Source organism: Dipodomys spectabilis, unplaced genomic scaffold, assembly GCF_019054845.1.
Source record: "Dipodomys spectabilis isolate Male_0828 unplaced genomic scaffold, ASM1905484v1 ptg000076l, whole genome shotgun sequence".
NCBI lineage: Eukaryota > Metazoa > Chordata > Mammalia > Rodentia > Heteromyidae > Dipodomys > Dipodomys spectabilis.
In genome coordinates this window covers 160,896-185,188 of record NW_024870753.1, presented here as the reverse complement: position 1 = coordinate 185,188, position 24,293 = coordinate 160,896, and the positions used below count along the sequence as shown (strand labels likewise).

Genomic DNA, 24,293 nt, shown 5'->3' with positions numbered 1-24,293 from the left:
AATCCGTCCCTCAAAGTCTATTATTCTTATTACATATAGAAAAGACATTGAGGGCTGGGAAGGTGGCTCAGTGGTAGAGTGCTTGCCTTGCATGAGGTCCTGGATTTGATTCCTTAGCACCAGATAAGCAGAAAAAGCCAGAAGTGGTGCTGTGGCTCCAGTGATAGAGCCTTGAGCTGAAGAGCTGAGTTCAGGCCTCGCAACCCCCCCCCCCCCCAAAAAGAAAGACATTGAATATCAGTTCGTTAAAGTAATATTAGAGAAGTCAGTTAACTTACAACATCATTCCACAAGTGGATGTTCCTGAATTTCCCAAAATCTGTTAAGGCTTTTTGCAAATTAATAGTTACCTATAAATGTAAATTGCTAATTTCTAATTTTATGTGAATATTTAAGGAAGAAGGAAGGGAGGCTTCTTGGGGATACTTGAATGAAACAGAAATATTCCCCATACTTCTCATGACAACCTTTTATATTCTTTGAGAATATTTTAAAGATTACACTTCAACTGGGCATAATGGGGCACACCTAGAATCTCTTGGGAGGCTGAGGCAGAATGATCATGAGTTTTATGCCAGTTTAGCTCAAAAAAAGGAAAAAAAAAAAAAAAAAGATGAGCACTTCAACTCAAAAGGTCTACATTCCTTTAACTACAATTTACCTAGAACTTCTCTTTCTCCAGTCTGGTTAACCGCCATCTTGGATAACTGCAACAAACTGACTACTAGCTTCACCACAATGCCATCATGTGGGTTATCTAGGAGTAATTTAGAAAAGTTAGTTCAAATTATCACGAGCACAACACGCACTTTTATAATCTGCACATAAACTGTTATCTGACTAGAAAATTTTTGCAGTTTTAAAAAAGGTTTTAAGGTATTAGCAGCTAAAAAAGTACAGTATGTAAATTTGAACATTCTCATGAAACAGAATCCTACAGAAGTGATCATACTACTTAGCAGAAAGAAAATTATCTTGAACAAATGTGTATAGACATTAAAACTTTAGTGAAAATCATAAACAACCAGAAATACAAGAAGCACTGTACTTTAAAGCAAGAAGGGATTTTATAATCTGTTTCATTTAACATCTTGCATTCAGAATCTAGACCAGCACTGTCCAACAGACAGAAATGCCTACAATCCACAGTGTCCAAAGACAGCCACTATCCACACATGCTAGCAAGAACTTGCTAAGTGCTAGTACAATCAAATATTAGAATTTTAAATGAACCTTAATTTTAGTCCATTAGAATTTAATAACAAATAACTAATGGTGTTATTATATAGGGCAGAGCACACAACATAAAACACACAGGAGAAGAGATACTAATCACATCAATATAAGTGTACATGTTTTGCCAGGCACCGGTGGCTCACACCTGTAATCTAACTACTCGGGAGGCTGAGATCTGAGGATCGCAGTTCAAAGCCAGCCCAGGCAGGAAAGTCCATGAGACTCTTATCTCCAATTAACCACCAGAAAACTGGAAGTAGTGCTGTGGCTTAAGTGGTAGAGAGCTTGCCTTGAGCTGAAAAGATCCGGACCCAGAGTTCAAGCCCCATGACAGACCAAAAAAAAAAAGTATACATACACATATACATAGCACAATGCATACCTATAACTAAAACAAGATGAAAATACATTTCTTTTTTTCAAGTAGATTGATGTACAAGTCAAAAATACATTATCTTGTATAGTTTATACTGAAGAATTTTGTTTTAGACAACAAAAAGCTGATAAAATTGAAGAATAACATGGTCATATTTGAAGTTAGAAAATTTATTCTGATAGAATATTGAGAAAAAACGGGAATAATTTTAAATTGAGAAGACTAGTTATAGCCACCTTTTTTTTTTTTTTGTGGAGGGGGGGGAAGTCCGGTCGGGGGCCTGAACTCTGGGCCTGGGTGTTGTCCCTCAGCTCTTCAGCTCAAGGCTAGCTCTCTACCACTTGAGCCACAGCGCCACTTCCGGCTTTTCTTTTTTTCTTCTGCTTATGTGGTGCTGAGGAATCGAGCCCAGGGCCTCATGCATGCAAGGCAAGTGCTCTACCACTGAGCCACCTTCCCAGCCCTGCCATTTTGTTTAGGTGAGAAATTATGAGGTTCAACTCTAGGTCTGTGGCAATTAAATAAAAGAAAATATAAGAAAAGGTTCTTTGATATGGCTCAGTAGTACATTGCATTTCTAGCATTTATGAGGACCTAGGTTTAATCCCCAGCCAATAAATAAAATAAATAATAAGATTAAAAAGAAAGTTAAATATAAATGATATTTTTTACCCTGAGAGGCTTTCATAAGATCCATCATCTGATCTTTATGCTGTTCCAACTGTCTCCGAAGCTCTTTTAATCCTTCAAGCCTTGTCAATGGAAGTGCATCATAAACACTTACTGAGAGAAAATGGTTAATTTCCTAGAAGAGAGTATTAGTTTATAATGTAACTTGCTTTTAATATGTATTGCATGGTCTAAATAATACACACACATACACACACATTTGTGCAAGTCCTGGGGCTTGAATTCAGGGCCTGGGCACTGGCCTTGAGATTTCTTTTGCTCAAGGCCAGCACTCTACCACTTGAGCCACAGCGCCACTTCTGGCTTTTCTGCTTATGTGGTGCTGAGGAATTGAACCCAGGGCTTCATCCATTCTAGGCAAGCACTCCATCACTAAGCCACATTCCCAGCTCTAAATAATACATTTAAAAAAATTTGTTAAGTGCCTTTCACTAATACTGACTCATCAATCTGAGGAAAAATAAATTCCTGCTTCTACTTCGAGCTCTACAATTCTAAAATTCCTTTCTTGATAATCCAGTTAGATTTCAAAATTTTTAATGGTTTTATTTTTTTGCTTTAACTGTAATTTTATACTTCAATGTATATTAAGTACATTTTCATGTTGAGAGATAAATAGACTATGATTTTAAAAATATGATCAGATTTATGAATACATACAAACATAATTTTGAAGTTGATAAAGCTTAAAGAATTAAAACTTGAAATATTCTTTAAAGTGTTAAATATCATCTCTAACACAAAGCACCTGATGGTAATTATGAAATATCGGTGGGCCATAAGTTCATAAGTATGTCAAGAATATTTTATAGCACATTCCTTGGCTATTAAAATTCATATCTTAGCCAGGCGCTGGTCACTCATGCTTATAATCCTAGCTACTCAGGAGTCTTAAATCTGAGGATTGTATTTTGAACCCAGCCAGGGTAAGACAGTGCATAAGACTCTTATCTCTAATTAAACACTAACAGAAGTCAGAAATGGAACTGTAGCTCAAGTGGTAGAGTGCTAGCCTTGAGGAAAAGAGCACAGGGACAGTGTCCAGGTCCTGAGTTCAAGCTGCAAGACCAGAACAAAAATTAAAAAAAAATTAAAAAAAAAAAGCAAACTCATATATTTACTAGAAAGCCTTGCTATCTATGCTTTAAATGCAGCATCATGCGATAGTAAAAATACATTATTTCACAGACGGTAGACCTCATATGATATCAGGGTTGTTTTTTTTTTAATTTTAATTTTTTCGGTTGTGGGGCTTGAACTCTGGGCCTGGGCACTGTCCTTCAGCTCTTCAGCTCAAGGCTAACGCTCTACCACTTGAGCTACAGCACCACTTCTGGCTTTTTCTGCTTATGGTGCTAAGGAATCAAACCCAGGACCTCATGCATGCAAGGCAGGGTTTTTTTTTTTTTGCTACAATAAAGTATCAAATTTTTGCCACTAGATTATTAGAGGTTTTTAAAAAGAATTATTGTCTATGTCCTCTGATATAGAAGAGTAACAAGATAATAATTTTTATTACCTCCAAGAGTGAAAAGGGTCCTCTACTGTATTTGATTTTCTGCTGAATAATACGTAAATCCTTAAAAACAATACGATCAGGAAAAGGATCTAAAAGCTTAATTGTGACATACAGGTTTTCATTATCCTTGTTATCTATCACTAAGTATTTCAGCAAGTCCAAGACCTAAATAATTAAAAGGAAAATTAAAATAGGAAAAGTCTTTCATATTTCAAAATAAAAAAAATCAAACCTTACTATAAGTGATGAAAACTTTGCCAACCTAGTTCAGACAAAATACTCTAATAACACCATTTAGTTTCTGTGTTTTCAGAAAACTCAGCAGACATGTACTACACAAGGCAGGTACTGAAATATAAAAAATCCAATTATTTGTGACACATTTAATATGAGTACTATTTCACACAACATCATAATGATGTGAACCGTCATCCTATTTTGGCTATTATATTGAAGAGTAAGTAATAGGCAAAACTACTGGATTACTTATTAGATTAGAATTATCAAGTGTTCTGTCCTGAACTAATGAAAAAGATTAATTCACTGAAAATATCCTTCCAACAATTAAATTCTCAATAAAATTACTGATCAGATCAAATAAGCAGAAAATACTTAGCTCCTAATAATATTTTTAGTAATATATCACAAATAGCATTTTGAAGACGAATTAGAAAATTACCTGTTCCTGAACTTGCATCTTATCATCCACAAGGGGTATGAGTGTTCCAACGATTAGGTGAAGATGGTTTTCCAAAGCATCCCTACAGTGAGTCACTGCAGTCTGGCAAACCCGACTAAGTAAATCACAACAAAGGGAGAAGCTACGTGATGTCACATCTATGAAATGAGAAGGCCTAACAGAAAGAAAAAGAACAGGTTCTAGGAAAACTACTTTAAATAAAATCATTCAAGTCATTTTTACTTACATGTCTATCCTGAGGCAGCTTGACATAAACTCATTTTCATACCTAATGCCTTCTAGAAATTGAAAGTAGAATAGTGGTCCCAAGAAGGTAGGAGAGGAATGGAGAGAGCTTGGTAAACAGTTAGTTACTAAATCATTTGTAATCCAAGCCCTTTGAAGGTAGAGGCAGAAAATTCCAAATTTGAGGCCAGCATGAGTTACACAGAAAGCTCCAGGCAAAAGTCAGGCACCAGGGGCTTAAGCCTATAATCCTAGCTACTCAGGAGCCAGAGAGCTAATGATTGTGGTTCAAAGCCAACATAGGCTCTAACCAGAAGTGATACTGTGGCTCAAAGTGGCACAGCACTAGCCTGGAGCAAAAGAGCTCAGGCACATTACCCAGGCCCTGAGTTCAAGCCCTATGAACAAAACAAACAACAAAAAAAGAAAGTTCCAGTCCAGTCTGGGCTACCTAGTGAATAAAAGAGAAGTAAAATTGAAGAACTAAGGTCCAGCTGATTAGGAAAAAGTAATTCTGGTGTTTCTACTATGCAGCAGTGAATACAGATAACAATAACACACTGTATATTTCAAATTAAGGATTTTGAATGTTCTGACTGAACAGAAATAATGAGATTAATATGCTGAGCCCAACTTCAATATCATGCAATATATACATGTATCAAAATACCACAAGTGCTAGATACCAGTGTTTTACATCTACAATCCCAGACTCAGAAGACTGAGATCTGAGGATCAACAGTTCTAAGCCAGTCTAGGCTATGAGACTCTTATTTCCAATTAACCACAAAAAGCCGGAGGTGGAGCTGAGGCTCAAATGGTAGAGTGCTAGCCTTGAGCAAAAGAGTTCAGGGAACTGTGCCTGCCTAGGACCTGAGTTCAAGACCTAGACCTCCCTACAGATACACCAAACAACAACAAAAACTTCACAAGTTACCCCATAAATATGTACAATTTTATGTATAAAATTAAAAAATTATAGGTAATATCTTTAAAAGCATTATTTTGACAGCAATACTCCACCTTATAGAAACATATAAATTTTATTAAAAGAACAGTTTAGTCGGGTGCTGGTGGCTCATGCCTGTAATCCTAGCTATGCAGAAGGCTGAGATCTGAGGATCACAGTTCAAAGCCAGGCCAGGCAGGAAAGTCCTTGAGACTCTTATCTCCAATAAACCACCAGAAAACTGGAAGTGGCACTATGGCTCAAGTGGTAGAGCACTCGCCTTGAGCTGAAGAGCTGAGGCCCAGAGTACCCAAGCCCAGAGTTCAAGCCCCACGACTCACAAAAAAAAAAAAAAAAGATAAAGAAAGAAAAGAAAAAGAACAGTTTAAATACTTTACTGTTTATATTCTGTTTGTATATTGTTTACCTTTTATTGATAGAGTGAATCAAAGTATAAATAACATCTCGAAGAACAAAGGCCCATGCTCCTCCCAAGCCACTTTTTATGTCTTTCAGTAATAAACTAACAAATAGATGATACATTTTAAGAATTCTGTGCTTCTTATAAACATCATTTGTCTCAGCTTCTTGTTCACAAATGGCTAGAAGAATTTTCTGATAGGAGTCCTAGAAAATAAACATAGATTGAGTAAAAATTTGTCTAGTCAAATATGCTTAGTTATAAAAATATATTTTAACAGTATACAGGACTGTATATATGTCTATATATATATATATATGACCATACATGACCAAACTTTAATAATGAGAAAGAACTCCTTAAAATACATTAAAAAAACTAATTTTATCCTTCCACTTAAATTTATAAAAAGGCAAGTATGCTATGCATCAGAAAAACATTTTTGATGGTCCTGAATTCCCTTTAAAAAAGTGCTAATGGAGCTAGGCGCCGGTGGCTCACACCTGTCATCCTAGCTTCTCAGGAGGCTGAGATCTGAGGATCATGGCTCAAAGCCAGCCTGGGCAGAAAAGTCCAATAAACCAATAAACCACTAAAAAACTGGAAGTGGCAATGTGGCTCAAGAGGTAGAGCGATCACCTTGAGCTGAAGAGTGCAGGGACAGCGCCCAGGTCACAGAGTTCAAGCTGTACGACTGACCAAAAAAAAAAAAATTCTAATGGGGAAAACAGACTAATTATTGCAAAGAAAGAAAGGAAAGAAGGAAGAAAAAAGGAAAAGAAAGAAAGAAAGAAAGAGAGAGAAAGAAGGGAGGGCGGGAAGGAAGGAAGGGAGGGAGGGAGAGAAGGGAAGAGAAAGGAAGGAAGGAAGGAGAAAGAAATGAAGAGAGAAAGAGAAAGAAAAGAAAGCAAAGGAGGGAGGGAGGGAAAAAGGGAAGAAGGAAAGGAGAAAGAAAGGAGAAAAAAAAAATTAACCAAGAAAATTTCTACTATCTTCGTTTTGCCACAGTGTTCCTTGAGATGAGATTTCATGAAGAGTCTTTCACTTGGGGTATTTTAAACAGCAAAAGTCATTTAAAATCATTAAAGGCTGCTTGAGGGGACTTATTGTTTCAGTCTTGGGGATAGGAGAGATGGCTGTATGTCTTTCATCTTTATTTGGACATTTCTATACTACATTCCCTTTCTAAGAAAGAATTTATCTTTCTCCAAAAACATGCTGGGGAAAATAATAATACCAAACTATATTGTAAAACAATAATCTATGCAATTAAATTATTTCATGGATTAAAAGGAATGTGCAAATTGTGAAAAACTATGAAATGTAATAATTGTGTCTGATATTATAATTTCATATGGCCTATTTATTCTTCAAGGGCATTATGAATTAACACTCATTTGATTTCCCTGAACAAAGAAATGCTTCCTGGTCTGCTTGAGTTCTTCATTCCTTGGACAAATATATGTAGGGAGGATATTCTGTGTAAAACATTGTGTTAAGTGGCCTAAGAGGGTAACAGGAAAAATACGGTCTCTCTTTAAGATAGAAGGACAACATAATAAAAGAAAGGGGCTATGGGAACATGCAGACCTGGTTTACATTCCATTTTTGCCTATTGCCAGCTGGGTATCTGTTTTTTTAATGAGAATAATAATGAGGAGATAACATTCATAAAATGTGTAGCAAAATTCTGCATTCAAAAGTATATTTAAAATAAGTAAAAGAATTTAGATTTGGTTTGGATTCCAGATAAATGCAAAATAGTACATTAAAATTAGTCTCTTGGGCTGAGCACTGATGGTTCACATCTGTAATCCTAGCTACTCAGGAGATTGAGATCTAAGGATCCCAGCTCAAAACCAACCCAGGCAGGAAACTCTGTGAGACTAATTGAGCTGATATGCCTTTAGTGTTATAAAATTCCAGCCCTGAGCTGAGAGTCTGGCTCAAAATGGAAACATTTGCCTAGCAAATCAAGCCTAGTACTGTCCAAAACAACCAAAACCAAAAATTCAGCCTTTTGTTTTACATGTCAGTAAACTGTTAATATACAAAGGTATGAACTTATAAATAATCATTTTCCTTTTAATTACTCAAATAAGTTTTAAATTTTTTTAGGATACACTGATACAGACTTTCTAGCTGAAAGAGGAATTATCTGACAATTTTTATAATAGAATTATATACTTACAGGGCTTTTGGAAAGAATTTCTAAGATGCTTTTAAGCTTGGTTTTATGACAATTGCTGATGTAGGCAAACGTTGCTTTAATAACATGTGATGGGAAACAAGGTGGGTTAGGAGCAGGATCCAAATCCCTAAGAGTTACAGGAAAACATCATCATTCTCAAAATTATCAAGAAACACACATTTTGTTGTTATAGCAGTGAACATCCAAAACAAAACCTTACTTAATAACTCCCACATTTAGAAAATATTCATCTACTGAAAATTCATTTTTAATGAAAATCAAAAATGATATAACTCTCATATATGACTCATTGTAACCCTGAGGATTTACTAATCTTAAATGATGACTGCTTAACTAATTTTTTAGTGGCAGCTTCACAAATGAGCTTAGTTTCACTTCACTTTAGGTCTTCCTTAAAAGCTTTATACTAGCCAGGTGCTGGTGGTTCACTGTATACTTGCTACTCAAGAGGCTGAGGACTAAGGATCGTGTTTCAAAACCAGCATAGGCAGAAAAGTCCTCCTGAGATTCTTATCTCCAATAAGCTACTCAAAAAAGTCAAAAGTGGCTGTGGCTCAAGTGGTAGAAAGCTAGCCTTGAGCACGAAGAGTTCAGGGACAACTCCCAGGCCCTGAGTTCAAGTGCCAGGACTGGGGAAAAAAAAAAAAGGCTTTATACTAGTACTATTATAAACACATGGTCTAAAACACATGGTCTAAAAAGCCTGACATAGACATTTGGAGGTGTCAATCAATAAAAAAAACTTGCTGAGGGATCTGTAAAATGCAACTAGCTTTCCAAGTTTAAATGTGCATACCCTGAAAAGTCACCAAGGTCAGTTCTTTGGCCGGCACTAGAACTTGCTGGTTCATGTAAGGTCATCAATAACTCTACCACGATCTCTGGTAAGTTATTAATGAATAAGTGATCAATCTGCAAGGACACAAAAGTGAAATATACTAAACATACACACACACACACACACACGTACACACACACATATCATATAAGTGACCTTTAAGACAGTCCAAAGTCCTTCTGTGATGATAAGGGAAAACAGATAAAAGCCTAAGACTTACAACATGGCTAACTCTATTTTCCTTTTTCTTCTACAGCCAACTTTGGAGTGACATGTGTAGGGAAATAATCCCAAATAAAGACCTCTTAATGCAGTTCTTCAATTTTAAACACTCAACTAACCAAGACTTTGTATTCAGATTTAAGAGATAATTTTTTAAAATTTCTTTCTTTCTTTTTTTTGGTTGGTCATGGGGCCTGAACTCTGTCCCTCAACTCTTCAGCTCAAGGCTAGTGCTCTACCACCTTGAGCTACTGCGTCACTTCTGGCTTTTTCTGCTTATGTGGTGCTCAGGAATCGAATCCAGGCCTCAAGCATTCAAGGTAAGCATTCTACTACTGAGCCACCTCCCCAACCCTGAAAAAAATAATTTTTAAAAACCTGAAAAAACACTTTGTATTGTTCATTAAAATGCTGAGATACATCAACAGAAAATAAACAGAAAAAAAATCTAAAACACCCATACACACACACCAAAAAAAAAACAACCCATAAAAAACTACATTTATGGTGCTATTCTGCTAGTGGAGAAAACAAAATAAGAAATGTAAGCCTTATGTCAGAAGGTAAAATGTATCAGAAACAAAATAACCATATTCATTTCTTAAACAGATTAACGGTTGGGGATACTTCTTTCCAATCTCTCTTCTACTCACATATATTTGCCTCACTTGATTACTATTGCAGTAAAAACTTTTGCTAAGTTTCAGATTTCTCAACATGAGTACATCTAAGTTAAGTTTGTCCCCTATACATTTAAGGTTTGTGTATACATTAACTCTTTGCTGGTTTTTCTATTATAAAAACACTAATTAGCCTTATAATCCCAGCACTCACAGGGATAATCAGGCAGATTTTGTGTTCCAGGACAGTGTGGGCTTAATAACAGAAAAAAACAAAATTTCCTGGGTTAAATATGAAAAAAAAAAGCTGGACGCTGGTGGCTTACACCTATAATCCTAGCTACTCAGGATGCTGAAATCTGAGGATCACGGTTCATAGCCAGCCTGGGCAGGAAAGTCTGTGAGACTCTTCACTAGAAAAGAGGAAGTGGTGCTGTGGTTCAAGTGGTAGAGCACTCGCCTTGAGCTGAAGAGCACAGGGACAGCGCCCAAGCCCAGAGTTCAAGCCTCATGACCAACAAAAAAAAAAGGAAAAAAGGACTAATAAAGAAAATAAAAGCAGGATATGGAAATCTTCCTTGAAAAATGGAAAAATTGGTGAGTTGAAGAGGGAGTAAATACAATTCAATATCATTTGAATTTAACACCAAATCATATTCATGCATTACTGGCAATTAAAATACATTTTAAAAGCAGTAACAATCAAATCATTTCTTATTTGTTGTTGCTGTTATTATTCCTAATTTAGACCGTCCCAACTTAACTAAAAGCCAACCGAAACTGGGACAGAGCAAGGAAAGGGTGACATTGTTCAAAATGTACTTATGTAACTGTAACCCCTCTGTATTATCACCTTTATAATTACAATTTTAAAAAAAATTTTAAAAAGCCAAGAGAAATAAAAAACACTACTAATAGTAATTTATGGTTAGTGATTACATGCTGGATTTAATTGTACAAATAATAAAAAATAAATAGCTTTACATTTCAAAGCTTACATCTGAAGCCATCTGAGAGATAAAAGGTTGGTAAATGTCAAGTCCTACCTGTTTTCCCAGTAGGTTTTCACCTTTAAGTATATCATAGACCTCGGAAGCAGTCTCTCTTTGCTGTGCCATCCTACTGTCTTGTGTACCCTCATAGGCAAAATAGGGAAGAATATTGACAAGAATCTTTGGAAAGCAATCTATTAGAAGAGTTTTCCAATCCTTTTGAATCTGATCAGCCATGGACTTCACCTCATCAAAATGACTTCTAATTACCAAATGTGGAATCAAAACCTTATAACAAGATCTAAAAATATAAAAATTTACAATATAGATTATATGCTTTCAAAGTTAAAACTTTAATATACTTCTTGAAATAATAAAATGCCTTCATTAGCATTAGAGCATCATTTTTAAACTCAGGGTCTGGGCTCTGTCCCTAAGCTTCTCTGTGCACAAGGCTAGTGCTCTACCACTTACACCACAGTGTCACTTCCAGCTTTTTCTGAGTAGTTTATTGGAGAGAGGAGTCTCACAGACTTTCCTGTCTGGGCTAGCTTTTAACTGCAATCCTCAGATCTCAGCCTCCTGAGTAGCTAGGATTACAGGCATGAGCCACGGGTGTCTGTCTCTTACTATATAATTTTTATAAGTGGAAAAATAGCTAAGCAAATTCCAGCTTTTTTTTTTTTTTTTTTTTTTGCTTATGTGGTGCTGAAGAATCGAACCCAGGGCCTCTTGCATGCAAGGCAAGTGCTCTACCACTGAGCCACCTTCCCAGCCTATGAGCTACTGTCCCAGCCTCAAAATTCTATTGCCTTTTTTTTTTTTGTCGGTTGTGGGGCTTGAACTCTAGGCCTGGACACTGTCCCTGAGCTCTCTGGCTCAAGGCGAGTACTCTACCACTTGAGCTACAGCGCCACTTCCGGTTTTCTGGTGGTTTATTGGAGATAGGAGTCTCACGGTCTCTCCTGCCCGGGCTGTCTTTGAACCGCGATCCACAGATCTCAGCCTCCTGAGTAGCTAGGATTACAGGCGTGAGCCACCAGCGCCCGGCTGACCACCACCAAATTCTAAACAGACACATATACCCTCACCCACAAAATTGCCTAGAAAAAAATGAATTACTCTTATTTCTGAATGAAATAAATGGCAATTTATAAATTTAAAGAACATATGTAAAATATTATTATAAAAAAAAGGATGATTTAAGGACCACCAAATCCCTTCTGTCTTAACAGTCCTAAAAGCAATTATCTACATACAGATTTTTATAATCCATGATATACTACATACAAAATACCTAGCAAAGTGCTTATCACAGAATATGCTCAACAAAAATACATGACTTCCCATAATTGGATACCTAAACAATACTCCTGGTTGTTTTAAACCTATTTTCAAAATGTCCTTTTCTAGTTACAGCATCAAGATGAACTCTTTTAAACTTCTAGATATAATAAAAATAATGATTATCAAGCAACAGAAAGAAAATCAAGGCAGCCTCTAGTAATTTATCTTCAAAATTTTTCAAAGGCAAGATTTCCTTGTATAACTCTTTACAGGTACGTGCATTTTTTTGGGGGCGGAGGGTGGGGGCGGTTGTGGGGTTTGAATTCTGGGCCTGGGCACTGTCCCTCAGCTCTTCAGCTCAAGACTAGTGCTCTATCACTTGAGCCACAGTGCCACTTCCAGTGTTCTGGTGGTTAATTGTAAGTAAAAGTCTCACGGACTTTCCTGCCGGGCTGGCTTTGAACTACGATCCTCAGATCTCAGTCTCCTGAGTGGCTAGTATTACAGGCATGTTTACAGGTTTTTTTTTTTTTTTTTTTAATCAAGTTGCAGCTCATTCAAGGCTACCCAGATATTTACCAACAAAACTAGAACCACATCCTGAGACCAATAACATCTTCAATACATTCTCAAACAAGCTGTCTTATTCCTCACATTCTACAGACCCCCTTCTGTATCTAGATATGTGGGACACAGAAGTGCCAAACATTATTACCTAATTTGAAATTAAATATTTTTCTGTATGTGACATATACAAACTTGCCTGTAGAAATCTTCAACATTTGTGTAGTTTAATAAAATAAAAGGAAAAGAAGATAAGTTGTATTCAGTCTCTTGAAGATTTAGCCATTCCAAAACAAGGTAATCTAAATGAGAAGCCATGAAATCTTCTAAATGTGTATACCCAAAAGTTTCAGAAACTTGCTGTAAAACCTGCACAAACAAAAAAGAAAGATGCTTTAAAATTTTTTAAAAATTACATCACTCAAATCTTTGGGATTATTATTTATAGTAGTGCTTTAAAGTATTAATTTTGTTCTATACCTTGAATTTTTAAATAATGAAATACAATAATAAAAGAGGAAATAAGAAATGTATAAATACTACATAGTATCTGGCACAAAGCAAATCTCTAATTGATGTTAAATGTCTAAAAATAAAAACATGGAAATGAATTATAATTTCCAACACCTGACTATATCTCAAAGGAGAGCTTAAGGTAAATTATTTGTCTTAAATGCAAAATTTTAAAAAATCAAATGTAACATATCACAGACAATAATGTGAGTAGTACAATGTATACCTAAAAAAACAACAACTCAATTACTGAGAGAGAAAAGGTTAATGTGCCTAAGACCAATTATCTAGTGTTGACATACTATACAGCAACACAGTTCCTATGCTTGCAGAATTTTGACAGTGTTTAGCAGCCCATATTCATTACTTAAAAACCCATAAGAGAAAGTTCTAAAACTTCCCAAACCATGAATTCTGCACTGGTAGAAAAGGAAGAGGAGCTACATTCTGTAACACAGGACTGATGCAAGTACTAGACTCAGTCCTCCTTCCCCACTCATAAAATCATGTTTGATTTCTAGCTTTTTTTAAATTTCCCATGTGCTGCCAGAGAATCTACCAGACAGAACAACTGGTAATGTTCTTATCTACATGCTTCCTTCAATAAACTCTATTCCAGATAGCCTGGTCTGTATAACAGGTTATTTACTCATTAAAAAAATGCTTCATGAGCTGGGTACCTGTGGCTCAAGCTTACAATCCTAGCTACTCAGGAGGCTGAGAAATGAGAATTGCCGTTCAAAGACCGCCTGAGCAGGAAAGTCTGTGAGACTCTCATCTCCAATTTAACAACAACAAAAAGCCAGAAGTGGGGTGGAGCTGTGGCTGAAGTGGTAGAACACAAGCCTTGAGCAAAAAAGCTCAGAGACAGTGCCCAGGCACTGGTTTCAAGCCCCAGGACTGGCACATATGCATGCAAAAGAAAAGCTTCACGGACTGGGAATGTAGCTTAGTGGTAGAGTGCTTGCCTAGCATACATGAGGCCCTGGGTTTGATTCCTCAGTCCCTCATAAATAGAAAAAGCCAGAAGTGGCACTGTGAATCAAGTGGTAGAGTGCTAACCTTCTACAGACAGGCACAGGGACAGAGATCAGGCCCTGAGTTCAAGCCCCAAGACCAGCAAAAAATAAAATAAAATAAAAAAGAAAGCTTCATAAAATGTTCATAAGCTGGATTTTAAGAAATGCTACTGCCAACAGATGAATATATCACTTAAAATGATTAAACTGAGTCTACAATATACATCGATGGTAAGGTGTTTGCCCTGCACCAACACTTTACCCTAGTGTTCTGAGTTTGAGCCCAATAACTAGGAAAAAAAAAAGTTATTGAACTATTTTCCAAGTGTCCCAACTTTAAAAAAATTGTTTCCATTCTTAACAAGTACCAACTTAAAAATGTAGCTTTAACTTTTTTGTTTAGAAGTTATACAAGAAGATGAAGACCCAGTTAAGTAGCAAAGCACCTGCTAATGCATGAGGCCCTGGATTTGATCTCCAGCACCACAAAAAAACAAAAACATGTTATCCTGTAAAGAGCATGATAAAATATGCATTCATCCACACATACCTTTTTCACGAGGTGAGGTTCTAATCCATTCTCTTTCATTGATTTACATAAGGCAAACAAAGCCTGTTTTTCACAGATAGGGCTGCAGTATAAAACCACAGCTATCATCATCAGTAAAACAGATTTTCTGTTATAAATCTCATCCAAAAGGTCAGGGTTCTCAGTGCTGTGGGACTTCAAAAGAATTGTAAAGACAATAATGTAAATAGTTGAAATTAATAATGAATAAATGATGCTAAAATCAAAGCAGTCTATGACATCTATGGAGCCTGTGAAGTGTGTTTTAAATCCAACTATGGAAGAGCTAAGACTATAGATTTGAGAAAATGGTTCTTATAGTAGAAAAATTACTCTTCACAAAATCTTATGGAAAGAACTGACAAAGGAAAAGCCAGCCCAGGGCAGGAAAGTCTATGAGACTCTTAATCTCCAATTAAGCATCCAAAAGGCTGAAAGTGGAGCTATGGCTCAAGTGATAGAGCACTAGCCTTGAGTAGAAAAGCTCAGGGACAGCCCCAAATCCTGAGTTCAAGCCCCAGGACTGGCATTCACACAATAAAAATAGCCCTTCTATTTATGAAGTATAACTCCTAAGATGATTTTTATCATTAAAACACCTTAACATATATCTCTTTATATTTTTAAAAAATAGTATCACCTATGTGATAAATGATGTCAAAATGCAAATAAAATCATGTAACTAGAAAGAGTATGGACCTTTAGTATAATGGCCCAACGCTATAAAATTCCAACTTTTTTTTTTTTTTACTATATTTGATACAAGGTTTTCTTTACATTCATAAAATTTGCTCCGCACAGATGTTCATGGTCTATTGGTACAAAAAGTAAGGATCTAATTTTGGTCCTAAATCATTAATATGTGTGAAAGCATCAGGAACTTTCTACTAAATCAGTCTCACTCATTCCTTGTAATAAGATACAGAACTATATTCTCCTTAAAATCCTTGTTTAAAAATCTTCTTTTCTAAAAGTGAAACAAAAGCTGTACTGGAGAACTAGCCTTAAACAAAAACAACAAGAACAACAACAAAAAAAAACCTTAGGGACAATGTCCAGTCCCTGAGTTCAAGTTCAAGACTGACGCATGTGCATGCATACATGCATATACTTCTACAGAGAAATGTGAAAAATCACAAGTTTCAGTAAGAATTAGATAATTTTTATCTGTGTTACTTCTCAATATATTTTTACCTATTGTCACCTGTTTACTTAATGAGTTTTCACCAGATCTTACAGAAAAGATTTAAATAAAAAAGGAAACAAATTAAACTCTCATAAAACCTCAGTTAAATTTGGTTTTTCTGTACAAAAACATTACACATATATTGAACCAAAAGAAATAGCTACTATTTGGTCCACCTCGACCTTCATATAAACCAATTGTATGCAATTCCTAAGTTGCTTTAAACTAGTTTTATATTATAATGTGCTGGATACAAATTGTCTTATGCTGAACTTGCTAAAGCTATATATATTCATAGAAAGCATGTGATAGTAGCAAATATGTGATAGTAAAATTACCATTTCTCTCACTCCTTCCTGAGCTTTCAAGTATGCATTTTCAAAAGCTTTTTGTTGAAGCCTCAGAGGAAGTGCTTTCAATGACTTGGAACAATCCCCTTGACTCATGTCCTGGAATAATCTTAAGACAAAAAAAAAAAAAAAAAAAATCAGTTTTTGAAAATTCAGATTCTCTTTCCTAAGCATATTATAGAACAAAAATAAACTATACTGCAAGGCAAACATACTAGCTCTTTCCCTGATCAAGACTAATGAAATTTTAAGCAGGTTCAGACTACCTATTTATTAAGGTCCTGAATATATAATCTCTTTTCTCCTGTAAGTGAAGACAATATCAAATGACCTCTAATGCTCTTGAAACACACTGAAATCAATCTGCCAGAAAAGCTAAACTGTCCTCTTGTCACACACTGATCAGAAAAGGCCAAAAATTCCTGTCAATGTACTGTAATATTTACCCCAAAAGTGAGTATCTTGGTATCTTGACAGCTTCTAACATTCTTTTTTTTAATTTCTGTCGGTCGTGGGGCTTGAACTCTGAGCCTGGGCTTTTCTGCTCAAGGCGAGCAATCTACCACTTTAGCCACAGTGCCACTTCTGCTTTTCTGGTGGTTTATTGGAGTAAGAGTCTCACAGACTTTCCTGCCCTGGCTGGCTTTGAACCACGATCCTCAGATCTCAGCATCCTGAGTTGCTAGCATTACAGGCGTGAGCCACCAGCACCCGGCTTTGACATTCATATTTATATGAGTGCTGGCACAATTTCTTTGTGGGATCTTCTATTATAACTCACTTACATCTAAATAGCAAAATTACACAAATGATTTTCAGCTTTTATGTTGTAAAGCAGCATGCAATCTCTTCTTCAAATACATTAATTTATTTTCCCAATTATTACTTCATGGACATTTTAACTGTGCTAGACATTAAAAACATGCAGAATTAGAAACACTTCATGAAAACCTAACTCATTACCTATTGATTGACCCTGCAGCCAACATACGAACTTGGTGGTGATCATCAGCAAGAAATTGTGGAAACACTTCATTTACAGGAAAGTCTTCTCCCATCACATTAAGAACAGCCCATTTTGAATAGGGATCGGCCTATAGAGAAAGATATGCGAGGTTAAATATGAAACATTGCCAGAAAAGTCACTCATTCCCAAGCAGAAATAAAAATTGTTTTGAATTATCAATAGAAACCTTACTAATAATATGGAACAACTTACCTCAAGCAGCGTTTTAAGGCATTTTACTAAAGCCATTCTTACAGAGGATGAACATTTCTTGTCCTTTGTTAGATGCCTGAAATCAAGTGAGATTTTCAATGTAAAATATTCATTCCAATAAAAACAGTCAAAAGAATAACTATATATGTTTTTAATGGGTTGTTTGCAAAACTTCTTTCCATACTAAATGAGTTCTCCTTATGTGAAACATGCCAATAAATTCCACTCTTCCAAAATTCAAGCTAAATGAAACAAGCTCATGATAATGTTATTAGTTTTAACAATTATGCCTCTATTTGTAGCTGTCATATTGCAGAAAATCACAAACTTATTTTAAAAAGAATTTTTTTTAATGTTTGGTTGTTCTATGAAAGGTTTCAAAAACACATTCTATATTGACTTTCAAATCCTTATCAAATAGTATGAGAGCTCTAAATTTCATATATATATATATAATATATTTATGTATTTTTTTTTCTTCTGTAAGTATCAGGTGTTAAGAGGATGACAATATGGATAACACTGTGACAATGCTAGAACAAGCAAGAATTCATCTGATATATTTTTGTTGGACTTTATTTGCCATATTGCCACACTATTAAATGATTCAAAATTTGCAGAAAAATATACTAAAATAAGAAAGTGAAGCCTAAGGAAAAACAATGGAGTTTTTCTAACAAGAAGGGAAACACATTACTTTCTTCTCTAGCTAAAATGAACAAGAGTTACCTAGAAGAATCAGAAGAAATCACTTATGTAGAATGCAAAATTTGCATTTGTATTCAGAGGCAGCAAAAGAAACAAACACTCCAAAAGGTAGACTACTGTTACCTACCAAAATGCACCAATCACTGTGAGGAACTGTCCTTGTGCGTCCCTTGTGCTCTCAGTGTCCACACTGCCTTGATCTAGGTTTGTCACTACATGAAGGGCATGGTTTAAAATTGTTGTACAAACATCTTGGTCTCGACGATATAAAGAACACACAAGCCTATGGTGGGAAAGTTTAGCCTTGTAAGTTTAGCAGAAGACAACAACTCATAAACTGTAAACTTAAACTGAATGTAACATATGGTTTTAATTTCTTACGATAGTGGTTTCAGAAGCTCAACAACATCTTCCATGGGCAAAGGACATTCTTTTCCAGGAAGCCCCTTTAAAAGCACCAAGTACTGAGATGGGAGAGAAATATCACCTTTATTCATAGACCATTTACTTTACATATATAAACATAAGCTCATGCACACGTACATAAGAAGGTACAGATTTTTAAAGAAGGTATATAATTTTTAAAAATGCCTTGGAAGTTAAATACAATTGGTTTAAAATCCCCTCACAACAGCCTTGTGTAATTAAAAGACCAGCCATATATCACCTGGTTCTCAGTGCTCTCTCCAGTAAAATGGTTAGGTATCACTTAATTGGTCAGATAATTGGGAGGATTAGAGAAAATAAATCTCTTGCAATAAATAGCTATTATCATCATTATTGCAGTTAAGATAAAGAATCATAGCCTATATTAGGTCCCTATCCTCCCAAAATAATTCGGGATATAAGAACTAAATGACCAAAAACTATTATATTAATGAATTTTAGGAAGCAGAAATGATCATGGGCAGAGAAGAACTCAAATGCTTTCACCCATTTTCTTAGAAAACAACATGGTAATGACACTGGCAGATACACAGGGCTGTGCCCCGTTACAATGGTGTTGGTTACAACTAGGCAACCAGGTTTTGTTTTTTGTTGTTGTTGTCGGTCGTGGGGCTTGAACTCTTTGCCTGGGCACTGTCCCTCAGCTCTTCAGCTCAAGGCTAGTGCTCTACCACTTGAGCCACAGCACCACTTCTAGTTTTCTGGTGGTTTACTGGAGATCAGAGTCACATGGACTTTACTGCCCAGGCTGGCTTTGAACCATGATTGTCAGATCTTAGCCTCCTGAGTAGCTAGGATTATAAGCGTAACCCACCAGCACCCAGTGGCAACCAGTTTTTGACAGTTGTCAACTCATTTTCTAGCTAAACTATGAAATTATCAGAGCGTTTCCCCATTAGCTGGAAGTAACATCTAAGTTTAAATGTTTCAGCATCTAGCTAAATTTTTTTCACAGTATATTCAAAGGGGAAAAAAATGCTAAGCACATGCCTATAAATATCCCAGGAAGACAGCTTCATACTAGAAGTTTAAGGTCAGCCTAGACAAAATAGCAAGACCTCATCTTAAAAACATGTGTATGTATATACATATGTATGTATGTATAAGCGTGTATGTTTGTGTATACTTATATTTGTAAGTATACACAAACATCTATATCTAATTATATCTGTATATATATAAGTAGTCCAAGATTCATTTCTCAATTCAATTTATTTCAAGGCTTCAAAGGCACCGTGTGATTCTGATTCTTACACGTAAGGCTATTACATTTAGAAAGCATCAAAGAGCTGCTTTGTTTGACTTACCACGTGCAAGTGGAGGGATTTAGCAAGATCCAGTATGCTAGAATCAAGCAACAATAACAATTTTCTCCGAATATCAGCAGCCCTAAATGACACAGTATTTGTCTGAGGCACAGTTACACACATGCACAAGAACCTGAGCATGTCTAAAAGAAGTAGATCTTGCTTTGACAGATATTCTTCAGCTAAAGGACTCATGGCACCTAAAAATAAAAAGCATTCATTAACAACTGAGGGGCACAACAGTCCCATACACTGCAAACTCAAACATCTGTCCTGTTTCCTACTGTCTTAATACTCATTTATGTTTTACTTCTTTAAAATTACTCCTGTGCAGACTCAAATAGGAAACTAGTAAATTCAATTAAAAATCTGAGAAATTTAAAGTGAAAGGAACTATATGAATAGACTATACTAAGGGAAAGTGAAATTAGCACACAAGTGGTATCAATGAGGTTACTGACAATAGCAAATTAAAGAGTTAAAAGAAAACTGTTAAAGGAGAACAGGAGGAGAATTAACAAGGTAAGGTGAATGTGATCCAAATACATTACATGAATGCATGTAAATATTGTAATAAAATACCTCTTTACAATTAATTGATTAAAAAAAATTAAAAGAGGTAACGAATCCCAAGCAGAAAGTAGATACTTACCAATGGTGCTCTGGCTCTCCCCACACTCAGTGGAATCACTCACATCAGCAGCAGGGCAATCACTAAAGAGATCCATGGATGAAGGATCATTTACCTCCCTTAGATGGTCACAAGTACCATCTTCTATTGACTCTATCTCTCCATAGTCAACTGGCTTTTTCATTAAGGATGCCTTCAAAGAGGAGATAAAAGGTGTTTTTATTCAATTTAGCCTCTTTCAGAAGAATGCTGTAATTAAATGTTGTCACCTAAGTCAGCAACTCACAGAAAAACAGATATATGAACTGTAATACGTATAAATATTGTATTTCTTACAATAATTCCATATTATTCTTAGACATTACAACATCTCTTTGAGCCACATAAGTACATAGATATAACTTTGTTAATATATAATAAAGAAAAAATTCTAGATGAACTTTATAATGCCCAAATTTATGAAGCAGGCGAAAAAATAAGTTATTATAAGATAATGACAAAATCCCTTCAAAAAGTGAAATTTAAGCTGGGTGTGCCTGCAGTCCAATTTACTTGTGAGGAGGAGGCAGCAGAATGAATGAAATATAACAACACAGGAAGCATACTTACTAAACTTTTACAAATATCTGCAATGTCATTCATCAGCTTTGATGTAAGTAATCGTAGGAAAAAGCCAGATGCAATCTTATTTGCATTTTGCTGTAATAAAGACAAAAAGATAAGCAATAAACAATAAAAATAAACAAGTATTCTTAGGGATGATAGTATTTTCTGTATATTGAATAAAATGATAGCGTTCACTATTAGGAACAAAATATAAGTTATTTCAAGCATAATAATCTATTAGAGTACTGATATCACACATGTCTTTCATTTTGCTTAATATTAAAATATCATCTAAAGCAATATTAAAATATTGCCTACTAGTCCTAAATATATTAAACAGCAGTTGTATATTAGTTTACTAGTTTCCCCATTTATATCAAAACAAAGGAAAACACATCACAAAACCCAAAATAGATGCCAAAAATACTGATTTATGTACTTAATATTTATGATTATATACTTAATATCAATATTCAAAGAGCTTTTTGATTATTACCAATATCCAGCCTGCCTCAACTGCAACACAAGCCTGTCCAAATCAAATCAAAGATTATAGACAGCACCACTCATTCTATCACGTTACATAAGATGATTTAAGTAAAAGAAACTAGTGTTCATAGAGTAATTTTTCCTCATTGCACTCACTAGCCCTGGTACAATGGTATGTACATCGTAAACTAGGTAACAACTTATTAAATGAGTAAAAATTAGGAAAAAGTATATAGCTGCGTTAGAAAGTGGGAAGATAATAAAATGATGAAATTAGTTTCATAAGAAACTCAGATAACTATTCTTTTTCACTCAATTTAACTTTAAATCAGTTTTTCAATCCATCAATCAATCAACATCACCACCACCACATCATCTACTCCATAAAGAGACTGGACTATCAAATGAGAAGACACCTTACCTTGTTATGGTTATACATGCAACTTGTACATAGCTGCATCATATTTCTCAGTGAACCAATTCTAGATTCCTCATTTGTCTTATTTTTAAACAGGGAGATACATTCTCCTGAACACTGCATTAAAGACTATTCAGAAAAAAAGAAATAAAATTCCAAATAAAGATTCACTTTAAAGCCAAAAGTAAGTGTTTCCAGATGTTGTCATACAATAAAATTACAAATTATGAACGAATCTGAGTGAGGCATGGTGGTACACATGTAAATACTGAACGGGAAGACAAGGCAGAAAGATCTCAAATTCGAAGCTCCTATATAGCTAGACACTGTCCAAAAAAAACCCAAAACACCCAAAATACAAAAATTATACCTACTTCACTTTGCAGAGTATAAAGCAATGAAAAGGTTTTAAGCTGAAAGCCTACTTGATTAATACATCCAGGATTCATTAGGATGAACCACTTTAGACACAGAAATAAGGGATCTACCTCTAAATACAAAATTCAGTTGTTTCATATATACATGGCTTAAAAGTAATCTATAGGGCTGGGAAGGTGGCTCAGTGGTAGAGCACTTGCCTTGCATGCATGAGGCCCTGGGTTCGATTCCTCAGCACCACATAAGCAGAAAAAAAAAGGCCGGAAGTGGCGCTGTGGCTCAAATGGTAGAGTGCTAGCCTTGAGCTGAAGAGCTGAGGGACAGCGCCCAGGCCCAGAGTTCAGACCCCATGACCAGACCCAAAAAAAAAGTAACCTATAGACAAGTGTTTCATGTGTGTTGTGTTGTATTCCTATACTATGCCCACCCTATCACATGAGGTCAGATGTGGCATCACTACTGGCATTCAAGAAGTTTCTAGGTTTTGAATTTTGAATTCTGTTTTTTCAGATTAGTAACATTCTGTTTTATGTAACAATACTCCCAGGAATATTATTTCATCCAAATTTGTCTAAAATAATATTAGCATAAATTGTCCTACCTTGGCCTTCTGGAATAATTCTGATGTGCATGCTTCTACTTCAGTTATTACACCCGCATAACAATAGCAGCCAAGAACACCCACCAAAAGGCCTGAGCATCGTACAAGTGTTTCTGAATTTGTGACCTTAAACCACAAATAAAAAATTCATTTTATAAGCAATTCTGAGTATTCTAAAATTATCTTTTATAATAAATTCATGTACTTATTAAGAAACAAAAGTTTAATCAACCAAGTTAAAGGTGGAAGAACATTAAAGGTCTTTAAGGACACCTAAAACATTGTCTTAACAATATTAATGAAATGAATCATATGTTTTACCAATCTTCCTGAACCTAAGATTAGTGACTTTTTTTTACTAAAATGTCATTAGACTTGAAGACAGGTTACCAAAATAGAATGCAGAGTTTCCATATAGAGTTTACCAAGATTTCTGTAAGATCAACATTCTAAATTTCTATAGTTCAATTATTAAAATCAGAAATATAACAGCTATGCCATACTAAGGTATGTCTAGATGAATAGTTAACTAGTTATACTACTTATCTTTTCTTTCTAGGGTACCAGTGTGTCTAGTTGTCAGGCTTTATGCCTTCCAATCTGTTAAGCCTGGCACAGCATCTCAGTTTCTGTCTCTCATGATCTTCACCCTTTTAAACAGCATTGCTCAGATATACTGCAGTATATCTCTCCTTTGAAGCTTGTCTATTTTCTCATAATCGTCTATTTCTCATAATGGAAGGTATTTTAGAGAGATACTAAGTCCCTCAATACATCATATCAAAGATGCATCTCCGATTTGAAAAAGAAACTTAAAGTATGGTGGGGGGGAAATTACCTAAGAGATCACTATAGAATTATGATAAGCAGTATTCCCATGAAAATTGGCAAAAGTATATTCTAATAGCCAAGTAGGATATATCCTTTTAAAGTAGCACAAGAATTTAAGTATATAAGGAAGGATCAAAGAAAACGTTGACAGGTAAATGAATGTCTGTAAAT

The 24,293-nt window shown here is 35.4% G+C and overlaps 1 protein-coding gene across 2 annotated transcripts in view; it reads right to left on the bottom strand.

The window, feature by feature from the left end:
• Atm (ATM serine/threonine kinase) overlaps positions 1-24,293 on the bottom strand; it is a 94,516-nt gene that overhangs the window by 43,875 nt on the left and 26,348 nt on the right. For both annotated transcript variants that reach the window (XR_006147851.1, XM_042682764.1), the window contains exons 14-33: positions 23,292-23,417; positions 22,316-22,441; positions 21,409-21,498; positions 20,821-20,992; positions 20,169-20,368; positions 18,796-18,878; positions 18,542-18,697; positions 17,707-17,782; positions 17,451-17,581; positions 16,476-16,596; positions 14,934-15,107; positions 13,051-13,220; positions 11,055-11,301; positions 9,125-9,240; positions 8,308-8,434; positions 6,123-6,322; positions 4,501-4,675; positions 3,822-3,986; positions 2,285-2,417; positions 662-757 (exon numbers count right to left, since the gene is read on the bottom strand). Coding sequence is in view for 1 of the 2 variants with exons in the window: in XM_042682764.1 (XP_042538698.1) it covers positions 662-757; positions 2,285-2,417; positions 3,822-3,986; positions 4,501-4,675; positions 6,123-6,322; positions 8,308-8,434; positions 9,125-9,240; positions 11,055-11,301; positions 13,051-13,220; positions 14,934-15,107; positions 16,476-16,596; positions 17,451-17,581; positions 17,707-17,782; positions 18,542-18,697; positions 18,796-18,878; positions 20,169-20,368; positions 20,821-20,992; positions 21,409-21,498; positions 22,316-22,441; positions 23,292-23,417 (2,884 nt within the window). In the remaining variant the exon portion in view is untranslated. The remainder of the gene's footprint in view (positions 1-661; positions 758-2,284; positions 2,418-3,821; positions 3,987-4,500; positions 4,676-6,122; positions 6,323-8,307; positions 8,435-9,124; positions 9,241-11,054; positions 11,302-13,050; positions 13,221-14,933; positions 15,108-16,475; positions 16,597-17,450; positions 17,582-17,706; positions 17,783-18,541; positions 18,698-18,795; positions 18,879-20,168; positions 20,369-20,820; positions 20,993-21,408; positions 21,499-22,315; positions 22,442-23,291; positions 23,418-24,293) is intronic.